Here is an 11,871-nt window from a genome sequence, read left to right on the forward strand (position 1 = left end):
AATTTTTCGCACAGAAATCCTGGGGAAATTGAACGCCAGGGAGGTTAATATATAGTATGTACATGTATACCTAATACACCGCCCGTGTATGGTATATTTTAAAGCAGGGAACGGCACAGCGTCAAACATCATTAGCATTAGAATTGCGATACCTTTCTGACTTTTCCCATTCTTACCAGTCTTTAAACAGCACACAATACATGTCCTGGTTGGTGTATTTTTTGGGGGAGTGGGTGGAATATACTCCATGAAGTGACGGCACTCCGAGTTCAGTGTAGGAGGCATGGCGCCAAACTCTGGCATCTGCTACGGTCTGATATTTCAGGCAGATGCACTCACACATCTTCCAGATAGTCTGTGAGAGTCCTGGCCTGTCACTGCGCTGTTTATAGAGGATGTACGCATTCCACACGCTTTGCACCTGGAGATGGCAGAAGATCTTTTTGTAGTACTCTTTCTGTTCTTTTCGTACTGCGGGGTAAAACGTAATCGCCTGGTGGGCTCTGTCCACACCACCCATCGTGCAATTATAGTCCACCACAACCTGAAGCTTTTAAATGTTTTTACCACCTCTCGTTCTGGCAGCGACAGTCGAGGTGTCGTGGACTGTGCTGAGGAGACACACCTCTTTGTCACGCCAGTGGAGAGCTAGCATTTTCCTTTTTTTTGCCAAGCAAGAATGTGCGTAGTGTTTAGCTTCTGTTTGGCAAACGCTGATGGCATTTCCCGCCTGTCAGGCCTAACTGTGCCGTAGGCATCAGTCCTATTTGTATGAGGAACTCAAAGTTCAGGGGAGCTGTAAACATTCTCATTGGTGGCACAATAGCCTTTGTTCAGTAAAGGCTCTACCAGAGACTGCACAGAGGACTTCATTACTCTGTAGTTGTTGAACCTGGGGCTGAACTGTGCTGGCATACAGTATTGTATTCCAGATGTAACCAGTTGATTATTCACATAGCATGTACGATTTTATGCCAAAGCAGGCCCACTTAGATGCTATGTACTGGACCCAACTCTGCTTTCCCTTATGGGCCATCAGACTCTCCTCAACACTTATGTCCCTCTGTGGTACATAAGTGGCCCGGAAGTTGTCAACGACGAGGTGAAACACCTCCCAAAAAAAATTTCAGTTTTGGCGCAGGATAGGTGGACTCCTTCGAAGGATGCTGAAGTGCAAAAACTTCATAATTAAGCTAAACCGATATTCGGACATCACAGTTCCAAAAAAAAAAGGGGTAGCAATTATTTTGTTGATAGTTCAATACCATTTCTGCAGGGGCTTTCCCACCACCCCTGCAGAATAATTAGGCCAAAAAAGAGCCAAAAGTCCTGTTTGGACACTGGCTCCCATGTCCTGCTCCTTGAAAAGCGCACTTGAGGCGCAGCCAGTTGTTGGGTGCATAGCGGTTTGTCTCCTCCACTATTTTGGCAATGACACCGTCGGAGAAAAAGAGCTGCAGGTAGTTTAATATAGTTTAACAGCTAACTACAGTGTGATATTTTATATATTGGAGTGGGGATATGGGAGATTTTGATTTTGTATGGAACAGTAAAGATTTTAATGAAAAAATACATTTTAAATGTACCCTAGCCGAAGCTCGGGCACAATATCATACTCTTATCTAAAGAGTGGGAAGCCTCAGGATCCTATTGAGCTTCTCTTAGTGCTCTGATGTCCCCCGTAACTGAATGTGCCCCCCCACCCCAGAAGACTATCGACAAGGCATTGTTGCTATACATATAGAAACCGTGCACCTTCTCTTCCATCAGTGTATCTGCACAAACACGTATGCGCAGTAAGCCAGAGCCACAGGCTCCATGCTACTACGCATGCACAGCTTTTCTTGCGTGACTACTGCGTGGCCCCAATGTGGAGGGGTCCGTGCACAGCGACAGGAGACATCGGACCACCGAGAGAAGCTTCAATAGGATCCTGAAGCTCCCCTCTCTTATTATTGTTATCTTATTTTGAACCAGAGCTTCAGCTCGGGATCGCATTAATAAATACGAACTACAATCTAACTTACTAAATTAACACTAGAGTTAAATTCCTATAGGCTCTCTGCTTTCAGAAAATGTGTAGATTAGGATTATATGATTTTATTATTAGAGTTTTTTCCCAGGAACGTCCTCGGACAGCACCCATGAGACTTGTCTCCTTCCCCACTTCAAATGGACAGGAAGCTAAAAATACCACAGACATTTGCATATTCATTAGGCAGGCATATATAAATAGGGAACTCACAGTAAATCGTCAGTTGTTTTCTGTCCACCACACAGGACGCTACAGGGGAGCTGAAGCCAACCATATCTGTAAGGCAGGAGCTGCTGCACGACTCAGGCCGAGTATCGCGGGTCAGGGACCCGGCGTGCGCCGGAGCTGCGGCCGAATAGTTTCCCCCATCGGATCTCGCGCGCACAGGCGCGTCTGACGCACTTCCGGCGGAAGAAGAGGCCGATCATGTGATCGCGCCAGCCGGATAACGTCACTCAGTCACCGCGGGTAAGCCTATCCAGCGTTCAGAGGGCAGTGAGCCGCGTTGCATCCCAGAGCCCGGCGGTGAGGGAGCGGTTCGCTTGCCCATAAGGTAAGGAGGAACTATAGGTACAGCAGCAGTTGTACGGGGGGTTCATATTTTGGAAGCGCACTCTGTCAGGGGGGGCGCGGCTTACCTTGGCGTGGCATAATTGGGCGGCTTATTTAAAGCTCAGTTCCTGGTCAGAATCCATTCCCTGACCATGGAAACTGCCGCTGGATCCTCCTCCACCAGATCTGTGGAGCCTGGCTCAGAAGCCTCTCTGGTTGGTGTCATCTGCTGACTCCTTTTTCAGATATGTATAAATAGTTTTTTTATATAAGAGGCTGGTTAGTTACACTCTCTCTTTGTCTCTTTTATAGCCTAATGCTCCTAAAACGGATAAAGACAAATCTGATCCAACTGACAAGGCTGATAAGAGTGACAAGGGAAAACAGGCTCAGAAGTCTGATCATAAAAGATGTGCCATCTGTGCCGTGAAAATATCCTCTTCTTCATCTAGATCATTATGCCAAACATGTATTGACAAAGTTATGAAGAAAGAATCACCCGTGGTGTTTAAAGATTTGATGGGATGGATGCGTTCTGAAATGGCTACTGCCATTAAAGCTATTAAGGAGGCAAACATTCCAGCTGCTTGGGACTGTTCCTATTCCTTCTCCTATGGTGCCTCCATCTCATCCTTCTACATCTAGTAGTGATGTCACGGTTACACCTCAACCTCCCCCAGGGCAGGACTCTGCCGTAAATTTACAAAAAAGAAAGAGGGGTGAAGATTCAGGGGACTCAGAATTATCTGAGGGAGAGGTGGATATATCGTCTCTTGAGGAAATTCCTTCAGGAGAGGAGTTAGACACTGATAAGCCTCATAAATTTGCCTTTGCAACTGATGCCTTAAAGTTATTTCTTAAAGCTATGCGTGATACCATGGGTATTAAGACTGAGGAAAAGACTCTATCACCCCTCGATCATATGTATGAGAGTTTATCTGATCCTGAGGTTGTTTTCATTCCAGTACATAGTTCTCTGAAGAATATGATTAAACGGGAATGGGATAACCCAGAGAGGAGAGCATTCTGGCCCAAGTCTCTTGCCAATAAATATCCGTTTGACCCTAAAGACCAGAAATTCTGGGGGCCGTCACCTAAATTAGATCCCGCTCTTTCTAAGGTCTCTAGAAAATCTGATCTCCAGTTTGAGGACTTTGGAAATTTAAAAGACCCCATTGATAAGAAAATGGATAATCTGTTAAGAAGAGCATGGGAGTCTTCATCACTAACATTTAAACCAGCTGTCGCATCTACAGCCGCAGCCAGATCTTTAAAACTTTGGTTGTCTCATACACAATCCCAGATAGCTTCAGGGGTACCCAGAGAAGAGATACTAAAGGACTTTGATAACTTATTTCACGCTGCTAATTATCTTTCAGATGCAGCAGATGACACGGTCCGTTTATCTGCCAGGACCACGGCCTTGGTGAACTCTACCAGAAGAGGTATATGGGTAAAAACATGGCAAGGGGACACCTCCTCAAAATCTAAACTGTGCGGAATACCTTGTGAGGGGGAATTATTATTTGGTTCCAAATTAGATGAAACGCTAGAAAGGTCCTCAGACAATAAAAAGAACTTTCCCATAAAAAGAAAGAATTTTCGTTTCAAACGTTCCTTTCGAGACCCAAAACAGAGCGAACAGGGGTCCAAAAGCTATCCTAAAAGAAGATGGGGGCAGAACAAACCACAGCGGCCAAGACCAAATGTGTCCTTTCCTCTCCCATCCCAGGGATCTAAACAATGACATCAGGCTCCCAGTGGGAGGAAGAGTAGCGCACTTTTACGAAAACTGGGAAAGTCACTTTCAGAACATATGGTTATTAAATATAATCCTCGAAGGTTACAAGATAGTTTGCCACAGCTCCTCCAGTACAATTTTTTCTTACACAGACCCCATCAGATCAGCATCTAAGCTTAGCCTTACAAAGAGAAATTGCTGTCCTTCTGGAAAAGAGGGTAATTCGTCAGGTCCCAAAATGTCAACAGTTTCAGGGGTACTATTCTCCAGTATTCCTAGTAAAAAAACCTCAGGGGGAGTACAGGTTCATCTTAAACCTAAAGGGATTAAACAGGTCAATAAGATATCGAAAATTTCGAATGGACAATATACGCAATGTGGTCAATCTGCTACAGAGTCAGTGTTACATGGCTTCTATGGACCTCAAGGACGCCTATCTCCACCTGCCTATCCATGTCAGATCCCAGCAATACCTGAGATTCGCCATAAGACTACAGGGAGAGGTAAGGCACTTCCAGTTTTCAGCTTTACCCTTTGGTATATCTTCTGCACCCTGGCTGTTCACTAAAGTATTGTCCGAGGTTCTAGCAGTACTCAGGTTAGAGTCAGTTCAGATCATAGCCTATCTGGATGATCTTCTTATTTGGGGTCAATCCTATGAGACCGTTGAGACACAGATAAACTTCTGTCTCGATTTTCTGCAGTCCTTAGGCTGGCTTATTAATTGGTCTAAATCCTCTCTAGTTCCTACTCAGACTATGGAATTTTTGGGGTTTACTATAGCCTCCATTGACAGTGTTGTGTTTCTTCCTGAAAGGAAAATATGTGCAATTCTAAAATCTGTTCTTTCTTTCCAGGGCAAGATTTCAATATCATTGAGAAACGCCATGGCTTTACTGGGTCTTCTAACTTCATCATTCCCAGCAGTTCAATGGGGTCAGCTACACTCCAGGACATTACAACTATGGATTTTAAGAAGTTGGAACAGGAGTATAAGAGACTTAGACAGGAGAATCTTAATTCCCCAGTTCATAAAGGACTCACTGAATTGGTGGTTGATCCCTTCACAGTTGACGAACGGACGTCTTTGGAGCTATCCCTCAGAGACAGTCATAACAACAGATGCAAGCGCCTGGGGTTAGGGAGCCCATCTGGGTACAATACCAGTACAGGGATCTTGGCCCAGAGCGTCGAGGCAAAGATCTTCAAACAACAGAGAGCTGGCAGCAGTTTGGCAAGCGTTGACACACTTCGATTCCCAAATCAGGGGCACTCACGTCACGATAAGAACGGACAACAACACAGTGGTGGCCTATCTGAACAGACAGGGAGGAACAAGGAGTCATTCTCTATGGTACCTGTCATGCAAGATACTACAGTGGGCAGAAGGACACCTGAAATCCTTGAGAGCAGTCCATCTAAAGGGAACCCTGAATTGTTTAGCCGATTTTCTGAGCAGATCACCACTTCATCAGAACGAGTGGTCTCTGAACGAAGTTGTGTTTCAGGGCCTGGTACACCTCTGGGGCAGACCCGACATGGACTTGTTTGCTCGAAAGAACAACACAAAGTGCCAGATGTTTTGCTCACTATGCCCCCAGGACAATCCTTGCTCAGTGGACGCATTCTCGATCACGTGGAATTCAGGTCTGATGTATGCCTATCCTCCTCTTTCCTTAATTCCTCGAGTTCTGAACAAATTACAGAAAGACCGAGCTCGGATGATCATGATAGTGCCATACTGGCCCAAAAGACCATGGTTTACACTACTGAAGAATTTAGCTACAGTCGATCATGTAATGCTGCCAGATCGTCCAGACCTGCTGTCCCAGGGTCCAGTTTTTCATCCAGATCTGAGGCTCCTTCAGCTTTCAGCTTGGAGCCTGAGTGGAGAAGTTTAAAGCAGAAGGGTTTCTCTAACGGACTTTCAGAGACGTTAATCCAGAGCAGAAAAAAGGTTACCAGGAACATTTATCAAAAGACTTGGAATGTGTATAAAGGATGGTGTGAACAAAATTCCAGAGACTGTTCTTTATCCCTTTCAGTACTAGAATTCCTACAGGAGGGTTATCAGAAAGGCCTCAGCACCAGCACACTGAAGGTTCAGACAGCAGCTATTAGTGTTTTTCTGGAGAGACGTTTGGCTGAAGAAGAATTCTTCATACGATTCTTTCAGGCACTTAAAAGAATCAGGCCACTGGTTCAGTCAAGAATGCCATCCTGGGACCTAAACACCGTACTACAGGCCTTATGTAACAGCCCCTTTGAACCTCTGGAGGAGATCTCAGATAAATGTTTAACCATCAAGACGGCTTTTCTTGTAGCAATTACGTCGGCCAGGAGAGTTTGTGAATTACAGGCCCTGTCCATGAGAGAACCTTATTGCATTATCTCTGGAGATCGTATCACATTACGGTTGGACACCTCTTTCCTCCCTAAAGTTGTTTCTAAGTTTCATCGTTCTCAAGAAATATTCTTACCTTCTTTCTGTAACAACCCGACCAATGAAAAGGAGAAGAAACTTCACTGTCTGGATGTAAGAAGGACGGTTTTAGGCTACTTAGATCGTTCCAAACAATGGAGGAAATCGGATGCCTTGTTTGTTCTCTTCGGAGGAAGATTCAAAGGCAAACAAGCATCGAAGTCGACTATAGCCAGATGGATAAGGCAGACCATTGCGTTGGCTTATTCCCAACAAGGAAAGTTATTACCATCATCCATAAAGGCTCATTCAACTAGAGCGGTGTCAGCCTCTTGGGCAAAGAAGGCGGGAGCCTCCATCGAACAGATCTGTAGAGCGGCCACGTGGTCCAGCCAAAATACGTTTGTCAGACATTACAGATTAGACATTGCAGCTAGTTCAGACCTGTCATTCGGCAGGAAAGTGTTGCAGGCAGTTGTCCCCCCCTAATTAACTTATCTTGTTTTTCGTCTCATGGGTGCTGTCCGAGGACGTTCCTGGGAAAGACTATAGTTACTTACGGTAATGTCTTTTCCGGAAGTCCGAAGGACAGCACCCTTGCGACCCACCCTTACTAATAAATACATTTGAAGCAGAACTATGTGTGGTGTGGTCTTTTTTATTACTGACGATTTACTGTGAGTTCCCTATTTATATATGCCTGCCTAATGAATATGCAAATGTCTGTGGTATTTTTAGCTTCCTGTCCATTTGAAGTGGGGAAGGAGACAAGTCTCATGGGTGCTGTCCTTCGGACTTCCGGAAAAGACATTACCGTAAGTAACTATAGTCTTTTTACATCCGGGCGAAAATAAACGAATGAAATAAACGATTGTATCTATCTTCCTTCTCCTAAAAATGACTTAAGATATTCCACAGTTTAATGTTTAAATCTACTTTTAAGTTTTAATTGTTTTATTGTTTTTGCTCAATGACACATTCATTGAAGTATGCCAGAGCTAAAATCTATGAACTAACCTTTTTATCTCTTTCCTGCTCTCAGATGCCATTTTCTGCTAGAAAAGTGTTTTTATAGTTTATCAGTTAGGGTCACTTCTTGTCTGAGTCAGAATTGAGTCAGCCACTTACATACCTGATGTTTAACTCTTTCAGGCAGAGAAAGAAAAAAGAACACAGCATAGTTATTTGTGTGCTAAGCACTGTACATACACAGGTCTATCATCATGTCACATCATGTCACCTCGGGTATCCTTTAATCTGTAATTTGTGTTTTCTTGATTAATTGTCAGTGGAAACTGGGCTTGAGTGCTCATTAGTAATGATGATCATGTCGAGGAGAACTCATGGAGAAGCATGTGATTTTGTTTGGTCAGCTGATAATTTGCAAAGCTCTAATTTGCTGTGATCACATCCTGCTTTAGCACATTATGAGACACCTACATATTTATCACCTGACCAAACTGATCACATGCTTCTCCATGTGTTCCCCTAAACATGACCATCGCTACTTGTCAGTGAGTGAGTTAAATTGGAAACGTACTTTCCACTATTAAACTTTATTTCATTTCTATAGATTGTGGTTCCACCATTACCGGGTAAAGCATTAAAAAGACAGCTTCCATTTCGAGGAGATGAAGGCATTTTTGAAGAGGCATTCATTGAAGAGCGACGGCAAGGCTTGGAACAGTTTATAAACAAGTAATGCTTTATCACCAGTTTAGTAGCTAGTCTTTGCTTTAAAATGTGTTGCTAAAATGTCCATAAACACAGTCTGCCATTCTTCATACACTAATGTGTGTTCTTCACACTAGTCCTCATTGCTGCCAATGCAAGTATACATTTTCTTCCTCAGGTTAGTTTTTCTTGCGTCCCCTTTCAGTATATAGTAGCCAACCCTTTCATGTGCAGCACTTTCCCCTTCCATTTTTCCATGGGCAGTCTCCTCTTTTTATCTGTAAAGAAAGCTCAGCTGACCCTCACTGGGGGGACGTCTATCACATTAGTCTCCATCAGCTAAACCGAGCCCAGAGCTGTCTGTCAAGTTGAGAAGGGGGAGGTACAACTTGCCAAAGTTGTAAAAACAAAAGCCTAGTGTTGCAGAAAATAAAACAGTGGTTTCAATTTCATCATGGTCTAGTTTCACTAGAATGTCTAAGTTCCTAAAAAGCGCTTAGAATAAATATTCAAGTAGTTTTGGTTATTTTCAAAAGTGCACTTTTGGAAATATCCAAAACTACGTAAATATTCTAAGTGCTTTTTGGGAACTTTTAGACGTTTTTATTTTTTTTTTCCCCTCAGAGGATAATGGGTATCCTCCTCCCACCACAGCAGCTGAACCTAGTTGGTGCAACACTGTTTAGCTTTATATTTGCTCTAGTTTCATTGGAGCCTCGTTGTTTTTCCTTTGGAGAAGTGACGTGTTTTCTGAGAAGTAAAAACATGTCCTCCATGGAAGACAGGTAGCCCTCAACTTACAAACAACTTGCTGATATAAACGGCCCAAAAGTGCAATATTTGATTCTGTGGGAACAAGTCAATTTTTTTTTTTTTCGAAAAGAGCTTGTAGTTTTTAAGAAAAATGTTTTAAACTCAGTAAAATGGCATTTTGCTGCGGTACACTATATTATATAGCGGGTTCTGAATAATTGGCACATTGCGATCATCAGGAGGACAGAAGGAGGCACAAAGGGTGACAGGGAGGTAGAGGTGGTACAGAAAGACACAGTGGAGGCAGAGGTGCCACATAGGGGGACACTGAAGGCACAGGGGAACAGAGGTACAATGTCCCACCTGTATATTAATTTATATCTCCTTTATGCAGCAATGATCTTTTATTTTTATTATTTTTTTTAACTGTTGTATAATGTCTTCCATGTCTTTCCTTCCAGAATTGCAGGACATCCTCTTGCCCAGAATGAGCGGTGTCTCCATATGTTCCTGCAGGATGAAACCATTGATAGAAATTATGTGCCAGGCAAAGTGCGCCAGTGAACCATCTAGGCATACCTTTCTATTCTTCTCCCTAAACACCATTGCCTGCAAAATTACATTTATTTTTACACTTTCTCCACTTGTTACCTGTCTGCCAGCCCCCTGGTGTCCTTCATCTTTGTTCTTTTTGTCTGTATCATTCCTTTCAATGCTGCTTGTTTAAAAACAAGCCTGTTCACCTTCTAAACTCTCCCTTGCCTGGAGTTAGGGAGTGGTTTAATCTGGCCTTTCTCCATACTGTTAGCTTGAAAATACAAGGTGTATTAACATACAGATAGCCACATTCTCTCAACTGAATGTTCAGAGCGCACGTCAAAATGTTTTTTTTTTCCTATGAACATTTTTACATGTCCAGGAGAACTACTTTAAATGGCATATCCTTTCCCTAACACTAGCCCATGACTCTGGCAAATATTTTAATACAATCTATAACTTGCTGTGTCCCAGGTCTTGGAGTGATTAAGCAAGTATGCACACCATCTCTCTGTTTCATCACAAGTATGTATTTTATTTATGCGCAGAGCAAAGATCTCCAATAACATGTAGGCATCTGTCTACTGCACAGCCAAAGTGTGTAACCCTTACTACGTTACAGTGATTATAATGGAAAGATCAAGATTAAGACAGTATGAAGAGCTGAACATTATGTCTGAAGATCGTATCACCTTCCTGAAGGATATTGGAATAATGACTGTAGATCTGCTGCTAGGTCTTTGAGGTCTACTGGGGAAGATAAAGTGTTTTTAGGAGTCATAACCAAAGCTAAATATCTGAAAATATGAGCTCCAAGCATTATGCTATAATCATGGAAAATACTGATGATTGTATTTCACTGTTTGGTCTATATGTGAACATTGGGATGAGTTGGTCTGCTCTGAGAACACAATCTGTTGGCATGTATACATTGTTAGACCTTACAGGCGGGAGTAGGGGAGGGACAGCAAGTTTATTAATAATGATCCTTGGAGGTGGATAAGTTGTGATTTGTTTTAGTTATGAATAATGAAGGGCACATAGCTGTCTCTGTGATCCCCTGCATGTGCTAACTTGTTATAACACACTCAGACCTGGGTTAATGAAAGTTATTTCTGCCTGTGTCTTTGTGCTGGAGACCATGTCTGTATATATAAATATCTATATCTGAAAACCATTCTGTCATCGGTGTGTTTTGCTTGATTTATTATAACACAGTTTTTCTTACAACAGAATTATGTATTTAAATAGCGCCACCATCTTCCGCTGTGTTTTTACAGAGTATATAGTCACTAATTGTTTCTCAGTGGGGCTCACTATCTAATCTCTACCGTAGTCATATATCCAGCATAGTCTAGGGCCAATTTTTAGGTAGAATCCAGAATACCAGGAGGAAATCCATATAGACACGGGGAGAACATACAGACTCCATGCAGGTAAATGCCCTGGCTTGGATTCAAACTGGGGACCCAGTGCTGCAAGTTGAGCACTATCTACTATGCCACCATGCTTCCCCCGATTATGCTGAAATTCAATCTCTAAATTCTACTTTTGTTTAAAGAAATTAGCCACAGCATTATTATTTCCTTACTTACTAAATGGGGATAATGAGCTTATTATTTTGCACTGGGAGCCTAATCAGTGTGCCAAGAGACTTTTATATCTGACTTTGGGAAATAAAAGGGTAATCTATAACAGAACCTGTGTGAAAGTTGGAAAAATTGCATTTTGTGATTGCAAAGTTTTTTTTTTCTAAAGCAACTGGATAATACTCTCTTATTCAAGGTGGCATCTTCTAGCATGTGGGAGAGGGGGGTACCTCAACCCTAAAAGATCCCCCAACACCTAGATGGTTGCTTTATAACTAAAATGTACTATTATAATAGGTTTAAGTTAAGTTTTACTTACCTGGGGCTTCTTTCAGCCTCTAGCAGACTGTGGGGTCCCTCTCTGCAGTTCTGCTGCCCTCCAGTGTGCTGCTAGTCCCTCCATAAGCTGCGGTCCTGGCACTCTGTGCAAGCGAACCCACACCTCTCGCAATGTTGTTTCAATGGGCAGGAGCGCCATGTGCAAGTGTGAAAGGCAAGCATAAGGCTGTGACCACACTGGAGAGTGGCTTGAAGAAGCCCCAGGTAAGTAAAATGTAACTTCTACTTT

General features: G+C 42.9%; 2 protein-coding genes across 2 annotated transcripts in view; both read left to right on the top strand.

Moving 5' to 3' along the window:
• SNX12 (sorting nexin 12) overlaps positions 1-10,891 on the top strand; it is a 45,356-nt gene extending 34,465 nt beyond the window's left edge. Inside the window, exons 3-4 of the mRNA XM_068247616.1 lie at positions 8,324-8,448; positions 9,639-10,891. Coding sequence (XP_068103717.1) covers positions 8,324-8,448; positions 9,639-9,741 — 228 coding nt within the window. The 3' untranslated portion in view covers positions 9,742-10,891. The remainder of the gene's footprint in view (positions 1-8,323; positions 8,449-9,638) is intronic.
• On the top strand, positions 3,164-7,387 carry LOC137528366 (uncharacterized). Its single transcript, XM_068249659.1, has 2 exons — positions 3,164-4,831; positions 5,186-7,387. Exons 1-2 carry the CDS (start codon positions 4,294-4,296, stop codon positions 7,237-7,239), a joined length of 2,592 nt encoding a protein of 863 aa, XP_068105760.1. The 5' UTR covers positions 3,164-4,293; the 3' UTR covers positions 7,240-7,387.
• Positions 10,892-11,871: the final 980 nt, after the last annotated feature.

This window comes from Hyperolius riggenbachi, chromosome 8 (assembly GCF_040937935.1).
Source record: "Hyperolius riggenbachi isolate aHypRig1 chromosome 8, aHypRig1.pri, whole genome shotgun sequence".
NCBI classification, from domain to species: domain Eukaryota; kingdom Metazoa; phylum Chordata; class Amphibia; order Anura; family Hyperoliidae; genus Hyperolius; species Hyperolius riggenbachi.

Coding starts and splice junctions, on each gene's coding strand:
- LOC137528366 (XM_068249659.1), top strand. CDS start 4,294: ATGTGTCCTTTCCTCTCCCATCCCAGGGATCTAAACAATGACATCAGG. Junction 4,832..5,185: donor CCATAAGACTACAGGGAGAG/GTAAGGCACTTC, acceptor CTTTCTTTCCAG/GGCAAGATTTCAATATCATT.